We start from the raw sequence: 22,661 nt of genomic DNA on the forward strand, positions 1-22,661 counted from the left end.
TCTTGAGAGGACCCAGAACTAAGACAAACCACTGACATTAAAGGTCAGAATGAAAAGTGTTAGTTAATCTAGACATTAACTAACTAGGTGTCTATCATCTGCATGTCCCTGATTATAGGAGACTTACTCAGTTTATTGATATTAGGTATTAGAGTACCCCATGTCTGTAAATATTCAGCTCTAAATCCATCCATGGAAAATAAAATAACTGGTGGCAGGTCAAATCTGAAAATGCAAAACAAGAAATTGTCCATTATTTTGATTTTTTAAAAAAGATACTTTTCTGTACTACTTATATTCTCTAAATTAGAAAATACTAAGAAAGTACAGTCAGAAATAGTTCTAAGTCAAGTTTTCCTTTCTCTTTTTAAAAATTATTTCCCTTTACAATCAGTATGTCCAGTACGTTATTAATCCATAGTAAAAATGTACAGTATTTTTTAAAAGGTGTTACATAAATTATCTGGGTCTTTCAACTTGGAGATCTACCACCCTTTGAGTTCTAGAATTTAAATAATTTTAGCTAACTTTATTTCCATTTGCTCCTTGGCACTGGCTATCTGTGACACCCAGGTATACCATATATGAAATTTCTCTAGCCCTGAGTGTTTACAATGACCAGGCAGTGCACTGTGGAGAAAAAGGAAGGGATTGGCCTCAGAAAGATGAGTTTAATTCTCTGCTTCATTCTTTAGGAGCTATTTAACTGAGCAGTTATTCAACCTCTCAAAATTCAATCCCAACCCACGCACCCAGCACTTTGGAATCATTACAACATGGCACATTAGTATCATTGCCTCACCTCAAATATATGTAGTATTTTACAGGGGCAGGTATACATGGAGCTAATTATTTGTAGTTTTACAGTAGAAGTCAGCAGCGTGCAAGCAGAGCACTAACAAAACATCACCAGAAATGAGATTTTCTATTAGAGACATTTCAAAATCCCAGCTTTGGCTAAGGATTCAAAAGCAATGATTACTGAATTCAATGCTCACACTCAAAAATTATAAAAGTTACAATTATTCTACCACATTTTGGATACAACTATTGTTATTATGATATGGACTTTAGGAACTCTGAAACTTACAAGATGTTTTATTAAAGTTCTACATTTTTTTACTCTTATTCCAATATCTCAGGATATTAATATTAACCTCCAAAGCATTACAATCTCATTTTAGTTGAGTATTTAAGTTACAATGATGAAAGGTAACTTTTGGGTTATAGTCAGAGACTGTCTTTTTTCCATTCAATATCTTTTTTCACTTCTAAAATTTTATTTGTATTTTATACACACACACACACACACACACACACACACCAGAGATGTATAGTTTCATAAATTTTTCCTAACTGAACTCCACTGTGTAGCCATCACCCAGATCAAGAAACAGAATATTACTTAGAATCCTTCCCTCGTTCCCCTTTCTAGTCACTAACCTCTGCAAAACACGCACCACAGACGATCAGTGTCTTGACTTCTAACAGCATAGATTAGCTGTGTCTATTTCTGTACTTATATTTATATGCAAACAGAATCATACAGTATATATTCTGCTGTGTCTAACTTCTTTTACTTAACATTATGTTTGAGATTCATCTGTATTTTTGCATACAGTTGTAGATCATTCATTCTCATGGCTGTCTAGAACTCCAGTGAATGAATAAACCACAACTTATTCATTCTGCTGATGGACATTTGGATACTTTCCAGTTTAGGGCTATTATGAATAATAACTATTAACAGAGTAAGTTTGTCTTAAATTCCAAACTTAGTGCACACATGGGACTTCTCCGGAGGTACAGCAGTTAAGACTCTTTGCTTCCACTGCAGGAGGCGCTGTTCGATCCCTGGTCGGGGAACTAAGAACCTGCATGCCACATGGTGTGGCCAAAAATAAAACAAAAACAAACATAGTGCATGCAAATAAGAATGCCAAAAGGAATTTTCAACTCAGTGCTCAAGCGGTTTCACATCTAAATTTTTGAACAAGAACATAAGTTTTCAAGAAATTTGGTTAGAATTTGTCTTTTAAAATTCTGACAAAGGCCCAGTAGTATTGTAAAGAAACTTCTGAATGCTGATACCAGCTCAAAGTAAGAAAAATGATTTCAGTTCTTTTCAATGTGTTTGAGTAGAGCTAGAAAAAAATATTAGCATAGCCATCTATTTGCACATTGTAAAAGAAACTGTGAGGAGAGTCTGGAGGATGTGTATTTGGTTTCCCAGAATATGTATTTATTGTACTCATTTAACAAATATTTGAGTCGGACATTGTGCCAGACACAGAATAAAGGCATGAAGGAATTGCAGCCCTTATCTAGGGGATGAAATTGAGAAGTAAACAGAAGTGATTAATGACTAGATTTGGGTACAGGATGCTCTTCAAGTACATAGGAGGACGTCAGATTCGATCTTTGTAAGGTGAGAGCAGGCTCTCCAGGGGGTATGACATGTGAACTGACCCCTAAAGAACAAATAGAAATAATATGAAAAAAGAATGGGACCGATGTTTTACTCACAGAGAGCACACGTTGCAAAAGCCCATGTGAGATAAATGATGCATGCAATAACATTTAGGAGTCTCAAAAGCATTGGGTTAAGCAAAAAACAAAAGAACACAAAAATAGACTCAAGAGGATATATGGTATGATTCCATTTATATGAAGTTCTAAAACAAGAATCTATGGTGATGAAAATCTGAACGTGACCTCTTTCTGTGGAGATGGAAATATTCTGTATCTGTGGGTTACACAGATTTCTGAATTTCCAAATCTCATTATACTGTACACATAAGTGTGAACACTTCAGTGTATATGGACTACACCTCAAAAAATAAGAATGGAAAATTTTGACTGTTTTAACTACAATGTGTAAAAAATTCATCACGAAATTGAAGTGACATATTGCAATTTGCGTTGGAAAATACTTATTTTTTCATAAAGTCAGTAGCATAATGCTGATTTTTAAATTTATATTTATAAATATGCCATCAAAATAACCACGCAGCTTAAAAACAGGGTAGGGGGTTTTTAAAAAAAAACTTCTGTAAGAACAGCATCTGCACTAACTAGGATAAAACTATAAGGTCTCTCAATCTTGATGCTGCAGGGTAACATCAGATCACCAGCTGAGCCAGCCAGAAATGCTTCCCAGTGTTCTAGTATTGCATAATTGGCAGTGTGAATTCCAGGGTTCCCAGCTTCAAATGCAGGGCTTGGTGCTGGTCACTCACCAAGGGAAAACACTGAACTAATGGTCTTTCCAAAGATTTTAATAAAGTCTGACACATTGTTCACATGATTTCAGGTTTGGGGGTAAAAGAAATATAAATGCATCTGTACGTGTGTATGTCTACAACTGCTCAGAAGAGTCCTCTATTTAAAAAAAAAAATTTTAAGCGTGGAAAAAAAAAAAAACCAGGGTCATACATCTATGTGATCAGGATGCTGATTCAATTCTCATATGAAATCTTCTGAACTTGGCACATTATCGTTGTTGTTATTATTTTTACTGTTATTCTGATTTTACAGATGAAGCTTAGGGAAGTTACCAGGGCAAAGTCCCACAGGCAAAACCAGGACTAAAACTCAAGTCTTTTTTTTTTTATTCCAAATTCTTTACTCTTCTACCTAGAAGCTTCTGAAGAGGGCAGCTGGATCTGAGGACTGGTGTAAACCAAAGTAACATGATATACAAACAGACACATTATACACACACATTTTTTTTAAACGAAATAACGTTATCTAAAAATGTCTCCATCAATTCTTTCTATAGTCAGATATTCCTTTCTCCTTCTTTTATCTCACTGTCATCCTCCCACTGCTTGGGCCAGAAGAGTGCAGCAGGTAAAGGGCAGAAGGGACAACTAGAGGAAAAGGGGAAATCCACCTTGACTGGGAGGTGACGTGGGGCACGTTTCCAGGGGTGGGCAAAGTCCGGGGAGCAACCATCAGAAACGTGTGAAGGAAATGTGTGCCAAGGGTGGGGTGAGGAGAGCCTCACATGTCCATCACCCGTGCCCATCTGGCAGTGTTCTCCTCATCCATTCTTCAAGGTCCATCTTTCCCTGTGAGGCCATCCATGGACAATCCTCTTCCCCTTCCCTCAGTGAGAATAAATCTGAGGTGCCAGGATGATAATAGAAAAGAGTCCTGGCTGGAGTCGTTTAGATCTAAATTCTAATCCTGATCGTAGGACCTTGGGATGTTAGTACAAATATTTCAACCATTTTTTAAGTCATTGTTGTAAAATATGAATATAATAACTTAATGTAAAAATGCTTTTAAAACAATAAAGCAAACGAAAGTATGTTATGAGTTGGAAGCCACAAGGAATCTAATCTTTTGTTAACTGTCTTGTTCTAAGATGTAAACAGAGTGGGGGAAATTCCACCCTGCCTCTCAGCTACATTCCTGCGTGCCTGTTAAAGGAGAAGCTGTTAAAGGAGAATAAATGTGCCCATGTCCTTCTCACCCTTCTGGGCACTGAGGCTGCTGGGCTGTGCCACACTCTTCTTCCACCCATGGGGTTTCTCCTGAAAAGCATAAGATCAAAATCTTTAGATAAGAAAAGAGAAACCAATGTCCAATGGACATGCTCTTTCCAAACGACTTAATTCATGTTCCTCCAAAGACGAAATTCTTCCAGAACATGTTAAATGCTACTTCACACGTTGGCAAGGTCAGTGCCTCTAGCGATTTGCACAGATTAGTAATCCACACTAACTGAATACCAGGAAGCCCATCTTTACCAAGAAAATAACGGGAATTCCTTTAACTGGAAAGGGACAATTTCTTCTTTCTTTTTTAAATAATGTTTTTTCCCTCAAGGACAGTGTTTTCCCAACTGCTAGGAAAAATGAGTTTAATAAATATAGGTATATAATCTAAAGAAAAATGAAAAGAAAGCATGAAAAAAAAAGAGAAATAGCCAATGAGAATAATTGATATTAACATCAAATGGGGAAAATCAAACAAACAAATTTTTCAGATCGTAACTAAAAAATTCTCACTCCATGGTTGTTTCTGTCTATAGAACATTCCCACTAGTTAATGAAGTAGAAATAATAGAATATGAATGTCATCATTTGCAACCCCTAATGGATCTAGGCAATGATCATCAATGGCTAACATGACCAAAAAAGAGACAAGCAAACAAGATGTGCCTCTTGATGGAAGTAACACCACTACCTGTGAAGGGTACATGGTAAACAGGTAGATAGATCGATAGATAGATAGATAGAAAGATAAACACCTGAATCTGAACAGTCCTCTAGTTCTAACTACCAATTTGCAGGAAATATAGGGGATGACAAACTGCTTAAGTCACAGAGGATGCAATCTGCAAAACCCAGACTGGAAAATTCTACAGGACAAGTGACTCCATGTATCCAACATGTAAATTGCATGGGGTGGAAAAAAGGAAGGGAGAACCCACTTTTAAAGGACTTGAAATATATCAGCCAGTTGCAATGTATGGAATCTGTTTGGATCCTACTTCAAACAAATTTTTTTTAATATAATAAAACAAAAAAATCTGAACACAGATTGGACATTTGTTAACAATAAATAATTATTGAAGACATTTTTAGATATATTGATGATATTCTAATTTTGTTAAATCTTCATCTTTTTTAGATACACACTGAAAATATTTATAGATGAATGATATTAACCTTGGGATTTGCTTTGAAGTAATCTAAAATTTTCAAAGAGAGGTTGGAGGTATTTTATTAAGAAAAAAAACCCCAAAACTTGAAAATAAGCAAAAGGAGGACTGATCATTAAACTTCATTTTAATGTCATGCTGGGAATTATTTTAAAAGCCCACCTATGGATTATCTAGTTACCAAGGAGTGTATACCTTTATCTAGCTTATTCTTTACCACTTATTCATTTTACAACTTAGTAAGGGTAGCAGTTAATTGTTAGAAAACTAATAGCAGTGTAACTGATTCTTATCTGATAGCAGATAAATTGTCCTGTAGCAAAGCAAATCATTTGTGTCGCACCACAAATTACATCTTTAGTGATTTTATTCCAACATTCTCTCAGTTCTAGGTATACTTAGTCTCTTCAATCCTCTGAGCCAGCTTAACATTCATACTGTATTGGTATGAGACAAGATTGGGCACGAGTTGATCACGAATGAAGCAAGGTGATGGACATACGGTTAAACACACTATTCTTTCCATATGTTAGAAATTCATCATATTTCTTTTCAAAATTCTGAACTTAAAATATAAAAGTTAACTAGCTGGTTTCTTGCACAAAAATTATTCAAATTCCCTCCAACTACGGTCTGGAGATACAATTTTGGCAAGAACCATTTAACAATCTTAAAGTGTTGAATTCTTAGAGTGAGAAAACATTTACCTTTGTTTAAAAAATAAACTGAAATGATTCAATGAACACCATCAAAGTGGTTAATTAGTGGTAAAGGTAAACTTCAACACCGCTTATAAAAATTACTTTTGTTTCTGTTAAATTCGAGAAATGTTGTGCAATGAATTCAGTGAGAAAATTTGCCACATGACCTGAGGATCACTACTGAGATAAAAAGTTAAGAGTTATAAAATTAGGACAGAAGGCAGGAGACCACAAAGCTCAGAGGCACTATGCTCACTGAACTTATTAGAGAAATAAGCAAACTGCAAACTACACTTGCCTTTGTGAATTTAGGGGGATTTTTAATGACACAATATTCACTATTAAATATCAATTATTATTTAAAAACAGACTTACCATTTCAGGCTTTTACTTTCCTTTCTGCTTGCCCTTTTTAGTGGATTTTCAGTTATATTTTGCATAAAAACTGATTCATCTATTAGTGTAAAACTTATTTTTTACTGAGGGACTATATTTAATAATGTTTCTACTATAACATTTTCCTCTTATTTAAAAAAAATCAAAATTCACCTTAATCTCTTTTTTTGTCTAAAAATATTACACATGTAAGTTAGTTAGCTCTACTGGGTGTGGTGTTAGGAAAAAGGGGTTGATAGCTTGAAGCAATCTTGTTGCTATGTGTATATGTATGTTTTTCCTAAGTCTCATCAGATGTGCAGAGGGATTGGTGATTTTTTAAAAAATCTACATCACTTATAAAGTGGTAAAGCAGGTGAAATCAGACGTTGAATAATCTGGATTCTAACCTTGGCTCTCTGCATTACCTCCCTGCCAGTCCTAAATCAGTCATTAAACCACTGAGGACATAGTTGTTTCAACAATCACATTGCTTTAACTACCTGCTATTCAGGCCAGAGAATCCCTTCTGCGATGTTTTAACTTTAGGATCTGCCGTCCAGTGTCTCAAACCACAAGAATGTCTAGCATAGTCATTGGACTGAAAAAGACCTTGCTTTACAGAACATGTGGAATGTTAACCTTTCTCTTCTCTTCTATAATATCTTTGCTATGAGCTCCCTTCCTCTATCGTGCACAAAACCCATTTCTTCCCACAGTAAACACATTGGGTCTTTTCTTCCACATACAGTGGCTAAAAATTCTTTGACTTGTTTTAATGTTTGCAGCCTAGGCCAGCTCTAGGGTCACTGAACTCACAGAGGCAAATGGGTCAACACCTGCTTACCTTGGCAAACACTCTTATAGTCAGCACAGCAGTCTTTCTTCTGTAAACAGTCATCTGAACAAGAGCAAAAGCTGGATTCCAGTCTGGTCTCCCCACAACGAAATTTATTGCACGTCCATATTCGAGCTGGAAAATTACACAATTCGGTTTTGAGCATACAACTTAATTTAAGCATCCAATAACAAAAATACAAATTCCATGCATTTCTTCTTGTATTATCCTATGGTCAAATTCTTGGTTTATCTGCATTCATAAATGAAAATTCATAATACGAATAAGGGGCAATCCACCACTTTTCTTCGTTTGGCATGGGTGGCAGAGAGAAATGTAGCTTTAGAAGCTGCAGCTCTAGTCTACCTATCAGGTACACCTCTGAGTTTGGAGAAACTCTGAACACCTGTCCTATTCCCACCCAAGGGTAGGAACTTCCAATGGTAAAGAACTACTAACCTTGAGTGACTGTTGCCACCCAAGAGCAGCCTGCCCAGCCTTATCTAAGGACAGACAAGGAAGTGGCAGTGACAACAGAAGTAACAGGAACATGGTCAGGTCTGTAAGAATGTAGGCGGGCAGGGTACCTCCCAGCTGAGAGTGAAAGAAAGGTTGATCAGCTCCCCACCATGCCTCTGATATTTTCCCAGGCTAGGCACTTAATGTGAGATCAGTTTCAATAAATCCCAGTGCTAACAACAGCAAGAGGCTGGACCGAGACTGCTTCCTAGGGCCACCTGCCAGGAAACAGTGACTAAAATCAATATCAGCCCCTGTGCTCAGACAAATGCATTGGCTAGGTGACAGCTGTGTGTTTCAGTCATGCACAGAGTTCTTCATTCTTAATTATATGTTATGTACTTAGAAAGAAAAGAGTTCTGGAGATGAATTAAAAGGAGTACAGATCTTATCCATACTAGGCTATACCCTCCTTCTTGCCCTTTTCAGAGAGCATAATGTAAGGAGCTGTACTGTCCTAATCTTCTCTCCTCGAACCACTAGACACCTCCCCCCACCACCTCCTTGATTTCTTAGAAAATTAAATATTGCAAACTGTCTCTTCCGCCTCAAGAACAGGGTTTCCCAAGTTGTGTTCTGTGGACCACTGGCATCAGAATCGCTAAGAATCACCAGCTTTCCAGTGGGGTCTTATGCATCCTGAAATTTGAGAACCACTAAAAATGAAACTAAATAAGATGATAAGCCATGAGAAAACTCCCTTGAAACTTGTGTAATTTGACAACATTTCATCTACTGGAGACTGTTTTTCCTCAACCTCAACTAAATAAAGTGTGGATTCTATCTTTAGTACTGAAAGGGGGGTCAGGATAACACTAGATCCTGAATACAAGGTGTAATGGGCTGAATTGTGTCCCTCCCCTAAAATGTTGAAGTCTTAACCCCCCATGACTGTGAATGTGACCTTATTTAGAAAAGGATTTTGCAGATAATCAAGTTAAAATCAGGTCAGTAGAGTGGACCCCAATCCAGTATGACTGGTATTCTTCTTACAACAAGAGGAAATTCAGACGTGGACACAGCCAGAGGGAAGACTGTGAGGACACGGGGAGAAGGCCATCTGAAGACGAAGGCAGAGCTTTGAGTTATGTCTGCCACAAGTGGAGGAACACGCAAGATGGCTGGCGACCCGCCAAAAGCTAGGAGAGAAGCATGGAACAGATTCTCCCTCACAGCCTCAGAAGGAACCAACCCTGCCAAACCTAGATCTTGGACTTCTAGTTTCCAGAACTGTGAGAAAATGAATTTCTGTTGTTTAAGCCACCCAGTTCGTGGGACTTTGTTATGGCAGCCTGAGCAAACTAATACACAAGGTGAGCATTTGCACATGCATTAACGATAGCACAACCAACATGCTAATAAACTTGCTCTCAGGATTCGTACTTGATTTCACACAGGTGTCTTCAAAGTCCCAGCAGCAGTCGCCTCGGCCTTTACATCCCACGTCACACCGGCAGCCCTCTAGTCCTCTATGTGAAGCATCAAAGCATTTTTTCCTGCAGCTTTCCTGCAGAAAGAATTCTGCAGAAACAATAAGGAAATCTGTGCTTAGAAGTTATCCGAAGTCTCATAGCTTGATGGTGCAAGCACAAGAAGTACCCAGCACAGACTAGGACGGACAATTAGATAATTTTTATTGCACTGTATGACTCATCAGTGCAAAGTGATAAATAATGAGTAATACATAATGAGTGATTTTTCCCCAGGACTCCAGAGAGGTCCCAGACTCAGAGACACCAGGGGCCATAAGGAGAGGGTAGGAGGGACAAGCAGAGGCTAAATGTAGTGGAATTGGTTGAAAGTCTGGATATGAAGCAGCAGCTACCCACCCCACCTCCCACTTCAGAATAGAAGGCTCAAAATTTGGAAGAAATTGGGAGGAGTTGCTTTCATCACAGAGACAGCAGACATGGAGGATGGCCATAATGAGAAAAAAAGATGAACAAGTCTTACTCTTAAATGTGAACAGATGATTACCAGACCTTTGAGGATAGCATCCAACATGAAAGACCAAAACAAACAAGAAAAAAAGAAAAACTTTTGAAGAGGAAATAATGCAAGGAGCAGAAGAGTTAAACACACACACGCTCACGCACACACAAACACACAACTGATATTGAGATGCTCAGAAAAGAAATCGCATCCATTAAATAAGAAAGTAAACTATAATTTTAAAAAGGGAAATCACGTTCAGGGTGCTCTTGGAAATAAAAACATGAGAGTAGTAATGGAAAACTCAATAGAGGGGTGTGGTAGGCAGAATTATGGTTTTCAAGAAGATTCCATCCCCTAATCCTCGAGACTGTGAACATACTGCCTTACATGGCAGAGGAAGTTTGCAGATATAATTAAGGCCACTACTTAGTTGACCTTGAAACAGGGAGGTAGTACTGAAAAGTGAAAACAAAGAAAATGGAAATGATATTATTAAAGAAATCATAATAAAGTTTCCCAGAATTGAAGAGTAAACATTATTATGTCAAAGGTGCTCACCAAATTTCACAGTAAAACTCACACCAAGGGATCAATACGGATAAAGAGATCTGGAAAGCTCCCAGAGATAGATCAGGAGAAATGTATACAGGATCACAAGTCAGAATGATATCAAATTTCCTAAAAGCAACTCTGGGAGAGGGCATAGGTCAAATGGCATGTTGGATACACGTCAAAGAGCACTATGTATTAAGTAGATAGGTGCATAACAGTAAGTGCATGCATGGCAATTAGATGGCTACAAAGTCCAGTGAGAAAGTAAGGGGAAAAGTTTATATGCCATTTACATAAAAGGTCTTTACATTTTTACATTCACTCTCCTCCTTTGAAACATTTTCCGCACTTGAATTTCAGGGCAAAACAATCACCTGGCTTTCCTCCCACATTCCTGGCCCTCCTTCCTAGTCTTCTGTGTTCTCCCCCCTTCATCTTCCAATCCTTTAAGGTTGGCATACCCTGGTCACATTGCTTTAAATCCCACGTATGATGCTGGTAACCACCATGTTGCATGTCCAGCCAGAACTTCCCCCAAAAGCCAGCCTTATATATCCAACTACTTTTTGACTTTTCTACTTGGACATCTAGTAGGTATTTCAAATTTAACGTATCCAAAACTGAGTTCCTGATTATTCTTCCCAAACCAGCTCCTTCTATAGCCTTCCCCATCTGAATTATGGAAATGCCATATTTTCAGATGTTCATGCTGAAAATCTTGAGGTCATTCTTGACTCCTCTGTTTCTCACTCCATATCCAATCTGTTAATAAAATCTATCTACTACATCAAAAGATCTCCAGGGGCTTCCCTGGTGGCGCAGTGGTTGAGAATCTGCCTGCTAATGCAGGGGACACGGGTTCGAGCCCTGGTCTGGGAAGATCCCACATGCCACGGAGCAGCTGGGTCCGTGAGCCACAACTACTGAGCCTGCGCGTCTGGAGCCTGTGCCCCGCGACGGGAGAGGCCGCGATAGTGAAAGGCCCGCGCACCGCGATGAAGAGCGGTCCCCGCACTGCGATGAAGAGTGGCCCCCACTTGCCTCAACTAGAGAAAGCCCTCGCATGAACCGAAGACCCAACACAGCCAAAAATAAAATAAAAAAATAAATAAATAAAGTAGCTATAAAAAAGAAAAGTGCTTTTAAAAAAAAAAAAAAAAAAAAAAGATCTCCAGAATCCAAGTGCTTCTCATCAGTTACAATGCTACCACCCTGGTCCAAGACATATGGCTTGTCTATATTATTGCAATAATTTTCTAATTGGTCTCTCTATTTCTCCTGGTTTCACTCTGCCATTTATTCATAACACAGCAGCCTGAGCGATCATATTGAAAAGCAAACCACAGCATGTCATGTCATTCCTCTGCTCAAAACCTCCAATCACTCCCCATCACACTCAGAATGAAAGCCACAGGCCCTCTTTTGACCTACCAACCCCTCTGTGATCAACTCCTCTTTGGTTGATCTAATTTTATGACTACCCTTCCTCTGGTCCTCTTAGCTCTAGCTCACTGATCTCCTGTTATTCTTTAAGTAGAACATGCCAGGCAAGCTCCTGCCTTAGGCCTTTGCACTTGCTATTTTCTCTTGCCTGGAATGTTCTTTTCCAAAATAGCCTTGTTTCTTCCTCACTTCCTTTAGCTCTTTACTCAAAAGTTATTACACACACCCCACCCACCCTGACTCAATATTTCATGTTCCCCTTTTCAGTTTTACTTATTCCTTAGCACTTTCCCTATCATATTATATATATATTGCTCAATTTTAATTATCTGTCTTCCATGCTAGAATGTAAACTCTTTGAAGGATTTTTGTCTGTTTCCTTTATCACTATATCCCCAGTAATTAAAATAGTGCCTAGCACAGAGTCAGTGCTCAATTGTTGAAGAACAGGTAAAAAGGATGTGCACATAAAATGAGAAATTTATCACTCAGACTAGAAAAACTAGTTTAAAAACTCACACTAGAAAAAATATATATTGCCTATGAAAAGTAGGTTAATTGGAGCAGAGAATGGTGAAGATGATCAAGGGTTGGGGTTTAGGAAACAGTTGTGGTGGAAGAATGAGGGGGTAACTATGTTAGGATGCTGGCAAAAAGAGGCTGGCGTTAAACACCCATCCACTGGGTGGGAGGGAGAGGAGAGTGATGCCACACAAGCCCTGATAGACTGAGACGAAAGGAAGAGAATAAGGAACAATGACTGGGGAGCCAGTCAATAGCTGTACTAACGTAAGGAAGGGAGGGAAAGAGCTGGAATAATTGGAGATTTTGCTCAGAGATTACGATATGCCTTTTGCAATTAATTTATGTGATTTGCGGGATGACATAACCGAGAAATGATGCCCACCTGTGCACACTAACATCAGAATAATACCACCAAAATGACCTGCCAACCTTTGCTAGATCTAGGACTGGTACTGCAGCTCAGAAACACAACAGCCAAGTGACCAAGAAAAGACAGTAATTTTCCAGCCAATGCCCATTTTTTCAGTTCCACTGTGTTCCCATGTTACAGCAGGGGTACTGAGTGTTTGTAAGTTACTAAGTGAAAACATAATTGGAAAATTGCCAGTTAACCTCACCAAGAGTCTCCTAATGGAGAAGACTTTCCCCACTGGAGTCAAATTAGAAGTTAATCAACCAGATAAAAAAGGAGAATAAATTATCTAACACTTGACCTCATACTTTCCCTTAGTAAAAGTGTCAAAACAATACATAGTAAGATTATAGAAAGTGCTTTTTATTGAATCGCTTGCAAACGGTTTATTTACTGTTCATACTAATGCGATATGGCAAAAGGGATGTGAGGTGTTTTGATACTTTGAGCCACGGATCTCCTATTTTTTCTTTGCTTCTTATGAGGAAAAAAATGTGAAGCTTTTATTGTGCACTACATTTCAAGAAAGTGGCACTGCCTAACCAAGAAATGGTGAGATTTCTGGGATGGGGTAATACTAACATGATATCAAGGTACAAAAGTGGTGGTAGGAAGTCATGGGAGTGAAGCAGCTAAGACTTTCGAAGCCAAGTTTATCATAGGATATTAATGATTAGAGTAGGAGCTGGGAGAGAAAGAATCTTTGATTCAGTTACCAAAGTCCTCTATGAAGGTGAGGAAAAGGGGGAAATACTGGAATGATATGAATCTCAAAGAAGCAGGGAGATGAGGTCAAAGAGGAAGGTCCAGAAGCGGCAGTGGAGAGGGCTAACCACAGAGGTGGGCTCCTGATAAGTGGGGCGTGGGAGAAAGGGGAGCCTAGCCTAGCCTAGCCTAGAAAGGAGGCGAGTCCAGGTTATAACAGGGAAGGTGAGGAGAAGGAAGAAAGAAGGAAAGTTTCTGAGACAATGCTGAGGGGAGTACCTTGCTCTTCTTGCTGCCTGAGTCCAGCTACCAGGCCTAACGCAAGTGACACAGCCACCAACAAAGTGAGAAGAACCTATTACCAAAAAAATGTGACTTTTATTACCATTTTGTTAAAATATACAAAGACCCAGATAACCGCCCTCCCTTGGTGATTGTTAACGGAGCACAGCCTGCTAGCTTTTCGCGTTACCAGACCCAACAATGATAAGGGGACAGAATTTTATTTAACGCCTGATTATTTTCAGGCATTAAGTAAGAAAGGTTTGGGAAGAATGTTAAAATACTATTTATTACAGATCTTCAAATTCAAATACATTAGTCCTAGTTAGTTTAACCCCAAATTGAGTGAAAGTACAAATGAAACGAAGGGCCCATTTACCTTTGCCCATTTTCCTTTCTTAACTAGATACATGTTTGGAGATCATTTATTTAAAAGCATTCCAAAACTGTGAAAGCATTAACGACCTCATTCCCAGGAAGCAGGGTATTTTTCTCCCACTCTGACCATCAGAGAATAATGAGAATATTTAACATATAAAAATATAATGTCCAATTAATTAACTAGCAAATTATCTGCTTTGATCTGCAGTGCAAACAGATGTTTTAGGGTAACCGGGAAGTCACGTGATCAAAGATTGTGTATGTCATTCATTATCACTACTACTGACAAAGCTCTTCAGTGTAATGGACCTTATACTATGACTGAAATTAAACTGTGATACAAATTAAAGAGAATTCTTCCCACTGACCTCTTTCCCTATCCATTAAGTCCAATGATAAGCATACTGGATGATAGAGCTTAAATAATATGTATCACCATAAAGAATACAAATGCAACAGGTACACAGTTTACTTAAAATATTTTACAATACAAATAAACTTTGTTATGTTTCTTTTTTAAAAATCACTTTTATAAAAGAAAAAAAACCAACATCAAAATTTGCTTAGATAATAAAAACCCTGCATAAACTATAGATTTTGTTTGTTTTCCTTCTGAAAATCAACTGAAAATTAACATACCTAATTTTTACAATAGAAGAGAATTCAGTGATTGGGAAAATATGGTTAAAATACTGTGAAAACAATTTTTATATGAAGACTCAAAATTAGCCCAAGGGTCAGTGACCTTCCAGCAGGTATTCATTCAGTGGAGAGGATGGAGAGGGAAAAGTAAACATAAACAGTTATTAAATAACATCATTAGCACTTTTTCCCTTATTATGATGCTCAAGAGCCACAGGTGACTAAGGCTACTAACGCTACAAAGCAACAAAGCACTGGGAAACTTTCCTATGGTAAACCTCATATGTCATAGATTTACATTTTGGCTATATCTCAGTTTACATCTTATTTTTGGTCCTTTGGCCATTCAAACTTGCTGGGAAAAGCAGAAAACATCTAGCTGTCCTTAGGATGCTTTAAAACTTTGTAATGTTAAATTTTCATGTCTATTTCTTAATGATTTTGTACTTGTTCCATATATTTATGACTTGCTCTCTGCATTATTCTGTAATCTCCTCAAGGGTAAAAAGGTTCATTTTTAATCTTGTATAATCATTGACTCTAAGTATGTAATTCTCAATAAGCTTCTGGATATTAAGGTGCAAATACATCTTAAACTATCTTATGCTATCTACAAAGTGGAGAGGGGAGTGCTTTGGACTCCAGAAATCACTGAGAAACCAACATTTGGCTTTAGCTTGGCTGAAAAAAGAATGCTAGAAACACAATAGGTACATAAAAAATTTTTAAATAAAACTTTTACTAAAATTTAGAAAAAATAGGGTAGCTTTGAAGCTATGATTTTAAACTATTGAGCTTCTGTTTACGTGTACTAACAACCCACTAAAAGGTTACAGCGAAGGGAAATAAACGATGAACAGACTTTGCTCCCCAGGAGTTAATAATTCCCTGAATTAATAAGGTAGGATAAATATAGTAAATGGCATAAGAGCTAAAAAAGAATGCCAAAGTTCCCAGAATAATGAATAAATAGAATATCTTGAGCGTTTCCTTTGTTATAGTCACTGAGCTCAATACTTATACACACTGTTTTATTTACTCCTCCAAACAATGCTTGCATGACAGAGAATGGCAATGACATTAAGAAAAGTAGGGAATTTAGGAGAAAACTGCAGCAGTATAGGTGTGAGAAAACTATGCAAATGGTTTTGGCTACAAGGAAGGTGCTGGATGAGGAGCCAGCAAGCAGGCACTTGGAGTGGTGTGATATAGTCTGACTCAGCAAGAGGTCAGAACTAGTGGCTGACTTGGAATTCTTGGTGGAGAATATGCTCTTAAAACCATTAAAAAAGGTGAGATTTCCTAAAGAAAAGATCTTTAGTTAGGGTTTGGTGAAATGCATAATGAGAAGAAAGATAAATCAGCCAATAAAGCAGATAAGGAGAAAAGTGATAAAAATGGGAATGTCAATGCCATCATGAAAGCAAGGGGAGAGAAGAATTCGAAATGAGAAATTACTCCACAATATCTGTGTATTATTGTTAAGAGACTCAACAGGAGAAGGACAGAGGAGAAGGGCTGACTTTTGAGGAGGTGACTTGAGTACAGTAAAAACAAAGCTAGAGAACAAAACATGGTTGGGTGGTGAGAAAATTGAGACAATGGCTAGAGCTGAAAGTTTGATTGTAAAAGGAAAAGAGACTATAATAAAGTCAAGGAAAGTTTTTTATTTTTGTTTTTGTTTTGTTGTTGTTGTTTTAGGACAGGGAAGATCTTACCATATAAGGGAACAAGAAAGAGAAAATAGGAAAAAGAGACCATCTCTAGGAGTGAAGTAAAATAGGATAAAATCAAGAGTCCAACAAAGAATATAAGACACGGTGATTTTAATTCCTCACTCTCTTGTCTTAAAATATTCATGCAAAAAAATTTAAAAAGGTGACTTGGGAGATAAATATAATTATAATCATGGTAAAATCAGTGCTGCTAAGTGTTCTGCCACAGATCCCAACCTTTTAGATTGATCAAATATTAATTTGTTGTTACTCAAATTTCTTATTTGCAAAATGTGATTCACTTTGTTTTAGAGTTGTCATAAGGGATAAAACTAAACACAATTACTTAAAACTTTACATTTAAATAGCAACACAAACAAATACAATCGGGAAGTCATACCCCTACCATTAGTCGCAAAGCTACAGAGACGAAAATGTTAAAATGTACTTACAATACAAATTATTTTGTATTTCTTAGCAGTGTTTCTCATAACAAGTTCTTCCGTTGATAAACTCAGCGTAGAATCCATTGTTCTGTTAGCTGTATAAACCTGTTCTACCAGAAAATGGTAGAACTCCTTCCTTCTTCTAGTCTGGCAAAGAGAAATTGTATTAATTACGTGGCTGTGACTGACTTTTAAATGTTTGGGAAGAGCACAGCTCTTTAGTGATTGGGCAATCAAGAGAGAGGAAAAAAGTAACAATAGTGTTGAGAGATGAAAGTTCATTTCTAGTACACTGTTGACAACTGTTCTTTCTCTCCTTATAGTTTCTACTAAATGCTAATCAAAATATATGTAACAAGAATAATACAATAATCAAATTTTAATACAATGATCATTGATTTTCTTTAAAAATAAACCAAAACACCTTGTTACCAAAATTCTAGAAAGTTTCTACATTTATATAAACTTCCTGTCACTGTTGAAAACTAACATATTAACCATGTGCTTTAACCATATAAAAACTCCAACTCTGCTAAATCTGTATAAAGTATTAATCATGTGATAATTATGACTTGCATTTTAGAGCATTCATAATCTGACATGTTTTCACATGCATTAACTCATGTCAAACATAACAGAATCCCTTACAAACATTGTATCCCTATTTTGTAAGATGAGTAAAGTAAGGCTCTGATTATTTAAATTATGTGACTTACTTGTCCCATGTCACATTTACTAGATGCCAGAAGTGGAACTGGAACCCAAGTCTTCTATAGCCCCAAATCCAAGGTAATTTTCACTGACCAATTAAACGTGATCCTTTCTTATTTACATAGACGAGAATGGTCTCATGATACATATATTTCATGCTGAGAGGGGGTTACTGATTTCTGATGAAAGAAGTTAAATTAGTAGCAGTGTGGCCAAAGAGAGTTCTAATAAATGGTGGGTTTTACACATTTCTATTTTAAATGGCCCTAAGGCAATAATTCTCAAAGTGTGATTCCATGGAACTGATAAATGAAATATTTTCTGCCATGTCAGTAAACAAAGGGTGTCACAGTCATCAACGATTGCAACCCTTCAGCATGAGCCGGTGAGCCCTGAGGAATCCCAGGGCTGAAAAGAATATCTGCCATCTAGCAGCCATCAGACTGCAGCCACTTCCTGCGGTGAGCCCTGAGGAAACTCAGGATATGAAAACACAGGATACTGGCCCCCAGATAGCTGAGGTGCATATCAAAGGAATGATTTCAGTGAGCCCAGACTCTTGCATCTTCCCATACATAGAAAAACGCTAAATTCCTTAACTTGAGATATCTGGTTTTCTTTAATTAACAGTAATTTTTTGACGTTCAGACTACATGCCCTTTGTTACAAAACTTCTATATAAACTGGCTCCCTGCCTTGCCTCTTCCGAGCAGTTTGTCAGAAGCATCTGAAACGCCGTCTCCCAGGCCGCAGTCCTCATTTTGCCCCAAATAAAACTTAACTCGCAACTCTCACGTTGTACATTTTTTTTAAGTCAACAGAGCATTAGTCCTATGATAACCTCCTTTATTTAATCAGATAAAGCTTGAAAACTCTCTTTTAGTGTAAAGGTTATAAAAATCCTGTAGACTGCAGTACATTCTTTGGAAACCACTATTCAAATTATTCCAACCCTAAAGACCATGAAAAGAAATAGGAAATGAATCTATCCTAATATACAATGACATAAATATTAAGAATATTTCTGAAAATTGTAGCTAAATCCTTTTTTCTGTTATTGAAGTGCACTCCCTTCATGAAAAAATCTGCAGCATAAAAGCCATGTTTCCTTTCGTGGCTTTGAGGATTTGTGCTATTCTTTCCCATCACTTTCTCCATCCACTATGCCCCCCACTTCACCAATTCCACCTACAGATCTACTAGTGGAAGCATCTGCATTTGTTGTGGTAACAGAAGGAATTAAGTTTTAGAGAAAATCTAATTCACGGTCTTGCAGACTTCTTTCCATGGAACACAATGAACTACCAGTTCTTTAAAAATTCAGAAATGAACAAAAACATATTTGAATACCTTTGGCAAATGGTTCTTTGTACCGGGTAAACTTAGAAGCACCCAAAGTAGTTTTTTAATTTTAAGTTTTTAAATTCTGAAGCCCAGGCTCCACATTGATTGAATTAGAATCTTCTGGACTTTTGACAAAGGCAGCAGTATTTTTAAGTATCCTTCCACGTGATTTTTTTTATGTAGCCAAGATCAATCTGAGGCAGGAGATAGATGGGCTCCAGGCTAGGCATTTACAACTGGCCTCCTGTTTACATTTCATGGGGCAGCAAAAAGTGGGCTTCAGGCCAGACACTTACAAGCAGCCTCCTGTTTGCATTGCCTGAGACAGGAGATAGGTAGGCTCCTGGTTAGGCATTTACAATCAGCCTCCTGTTTACTCTGAAATGGAAGTAACAACAGAAACAGGGTAAATAGCCAGGCTTTGTCTCCTGTGGACACCTTAAGATACCAGTCACAGGAGCTAAACCCTGTCTGAGTAAAGGCTCAAGAGGTAACATATTTCCCCTCCTTGGGGCAAGGGAGACACTACACATGCAAAGAAAGGCTCTTTGGGGGTCAAAAGTCAGGGGATGCCGGGCCATAATGTCCTGCTTTTTTCTTCCCAGATACCTTTGCATTGAAATCCATCTTGGCTGAGGGGTGCGCGTGCACCTAGGGGAGGGTCCTGAGACAGATTAGCCAAGGGGACAAAACAAGATGATTGGCCAGAAGGAAGACAAAGACTGGAAGAACTGACCTGTATAAATGGCTTAACCACCTTTTACAGGGCTCCTCCTCATTGGGGGGACGCCCGTACCCTTTCTCTCCTGGTGTGTATCTCTGCCTTGCTTCTGTCTTAACTAAACAAACTGTCTCTCTGTGTGCTCTCCCACTTGTTGTTATGCTGTGTCTCTAATAATAAACTTTGTACCTGTTTTTAAAGTTTTTGCCTCCTTGAGAAATGCATTTTTCAATGGGGGCAAGAGCCAGGGAAAATTTGTTTCTAGCCTCTACCCCTTGCTGGTCTAGTGGCTAGGATTCCTGGTTTTCATCCAGGCTACCCAGGTTCAACTCCTAGGCAGGGAACTAAGATCTCTCTTCAAGCCACCACTCACTGCTGCCTCTCTGAAATCAAGTCTAAACACTTGCTTTGAGTCCTGTATGCACTTTTGGATTCTCTTCTGCAAACTTTCACTCTGGATTCTAATCAAAATTGATGATTGTACAGATAAAGCTAGAGGACCCAAGGGACTTGATCATCTGCCCAGATCACCTTGGTGAGCGATCTCTCAGAAACGAGATTCTGCCATGTCTTCAGGCTCCCACTGCAGAGTATTTTGTTGTTATTGTTTTGTTATGACATACTGATTTTATAAAAGATAGATTAAGTCTACATTGCAATTTGCCTCAAAATTAGGAGATTCCTAGGACCTACGGCTTTTGTGTACTCATCTGACTTAAGCCTTCAGTTTTTCTTGGTTTCTGGGTTCTAATTGCCTATTTGCACTTAGGACAATCTATCTAGTCTCCTTGAGTCTGTTTCACAGTGCTCCTAGCTTTATCTACCTCTCTGTGGTGGTTTGTTTTGTATGTCAACTTGGCTACGTTATCGTAACCAGTTGTTTAATCTCCCACACTGTCAGAACACCCCTCCTCTCTTCTTCCACCCTTGTTCCCCAACCCCCTTCAACCTTGAGAACACAAGAAAACATTAGGTACGGAAGTCAGGAGGCCTCTGATAAAGTCTTATGTCTGTTACAAGTTGATTGACTCGACATTAGATTCTTCATTTTCAAAGTGATCTCAGATTATCTCCATGCTAATAAATGTTGGATATTATAATGGAGAAATATCTTAATCCTTCAGCTCCTGAGGGTAGAGAATCTACCTGGGACATGTACAGGTATGTACAGTAGAGATGTTGGCATTGCCCAGTCTCTAGTCATATTTTCTGCTATAACAATTCCCCTGAGTCCTAAGTTCCAACCTCTTCTGAGTTTTTCAAGTCTTAGAAACTTCTTAACAGTTCTCCTAAACATTGGACACCAGGCAAATGCACAGCTTCTGGGCAATTTAGACTTTGGACTAGACTGCCTGTGTCATCTGAACCTGCGCTTTCTAAGTTACTTGAACCTTGGAAGCCTCACTATTCTTCTTCCCTTCAGTTTTAGAACAATCTCCACCTTCTGGGTTCTGAAAGCTTCACTCTGCATATTCTAATGCTTAGAACACTTGGGCTCTGAAAGGCAGCTATCATTACATCCCCCACCAATCATAAATATTTTTTACATTCTACAAGGTCCCCCTGTCCACAGATTTCGGGGAATTTTCTAAAATCACAGAAAGCCCACTTGTTAATGTCTTGTTAATGTTAGCCTTCCTGGTTCTCCCACTTGAGCTTGAGTGGTAGTTGGACAAGCCAGACTGGGAAAGTTCAGAGAAACTAGATACTCTGTGGGTGGTGGAGGTGAAGTAGATACTAGGCTCAGGTCCAGCAGAAAAAGTCCAGGGAGATCTCAAGTAACATAAGAGCAGGGATGCGTGGGCAGGTGGCCAACTTCAAGGAGGGCTTATTACAGAAAAAGGCTAACCAGATAGGTAGGTGGTATAGAAAGCACAGATGCTAGCCCTTGGCAAGTGGAGATCCAATATTGGAGCTGAATCTAGACCAAGATGTCCAGGTGGGACTGGTGCTAGCAATGCCAAACCAGGGCCAAGAGGCAGCAGTATATAGGAAGGGACAAGGCAAAATCTCACCATGGACTATAGGACCCTGGCTCTTGGAACTGAAATACTAATAAAGTGCCTGGATTACTAGACATCCAAACAATGATTGATAAAGTAGAATCAATGCTTGTGGACTGATATCAGTATTTTGCATACCTAAGTGTATGAAAGAACACTTTTCAAGATGAAATACATCAAATCTCATTACCAGTCAGCACAGATGAATATTGAAGACAGGTAACAGTAATTTTGAACCTCAATTAAACAAAATGTTATCCCCCAACCCTAGGGGAAAAAAAGCTCTATTATTTTATTTTTAATTTTATCAATAAAAATTTGTGAAATTTGTTTCCTTTTACTATGTGAGTACACACATTTTAAATTTCATACACATACCTACATAGTATCTTTGGTTATGCCTCTTGGCCCACAAAGTTTAAAATATTCACTATCTGACCCTCTGCAGTTTTGGAGGCTGGCACTAATGTACTTAACCAGAGAAACCCACCCCAGCTCATCACTTGAACCATTGATTACTACCCCTGATGATTCAAAAAGTCAGAAACCTGATTTGATGCCTCCAGTGTGGCAATTGTCTTCTACAGAACAGTCAACTTTTCTAAGGTTGTGTCTGGGGTCTGGAGAACTACTTCTCTTTCTTTGCCTCAAGTGCAGATCTGCCCTACTAGTGTTAGAATTCTAGTGGTCCACTCTTGTTCATTTCAAAACTCAGAAATAATTTTATTTCCAAAAAA

At 38.2% G+C, this 22,661-nt stretch overlaps 1 protein-coding gene across 1 annotated transcript in view; it reads right to left on the minus strand.

The window, feature by feature from the left end:
• Positions 1-22,661, minus strand: part of ENPP3 (ectonucleotide pyrophosphatase/phosphodiesterase 3) — a 90,209-nt gene that overhangs the window by 51,767 nt on the left and 15,781 nt on the right. The window contains exons 2-7 of the mRNA XM_059941941.1: positions 17,152-17,292; positions 13,959-14,034; positions 9,491-9,628; positions 7,598-7,723; positions 4,481-4,541; positions 128-225 (exon numbers count right to left, since the gene is read on the minus strand). Of these exons, the coding sequence (XP_059797924.1) occupies positions 128-225; positions 4,481-4,541; positions 7,598-7,723; positions 9,491-9,628; positions 13,959-14,034; positions 17,152-17,292 (640 nt within the window). The remainder of the gene's footprint in view (positions 1-127; positions 226-4,480; positions 4,542-7,597; positions 7,724-9,490; positions 9,629-13,958; positions 14,035-17,151; positions 17,293-22,661) is intronic.

Source organism: Balaenoptera ricei, chromosome 12 (assembly GCF_028023285.1).
Source record: "Balaenoptera ricei isolate mBalRic1 chromosome 12, mBalRic1.hap2, whole genome shotgun sequence".
Classification (NCBI taxonomy): domain Eukaryota; kingdom Metazoa; phylum Chordata; class Mammalia; order Artiodactyla; family Balaenopteridae; genus Balaenoptera; species Balaenoptera ricei.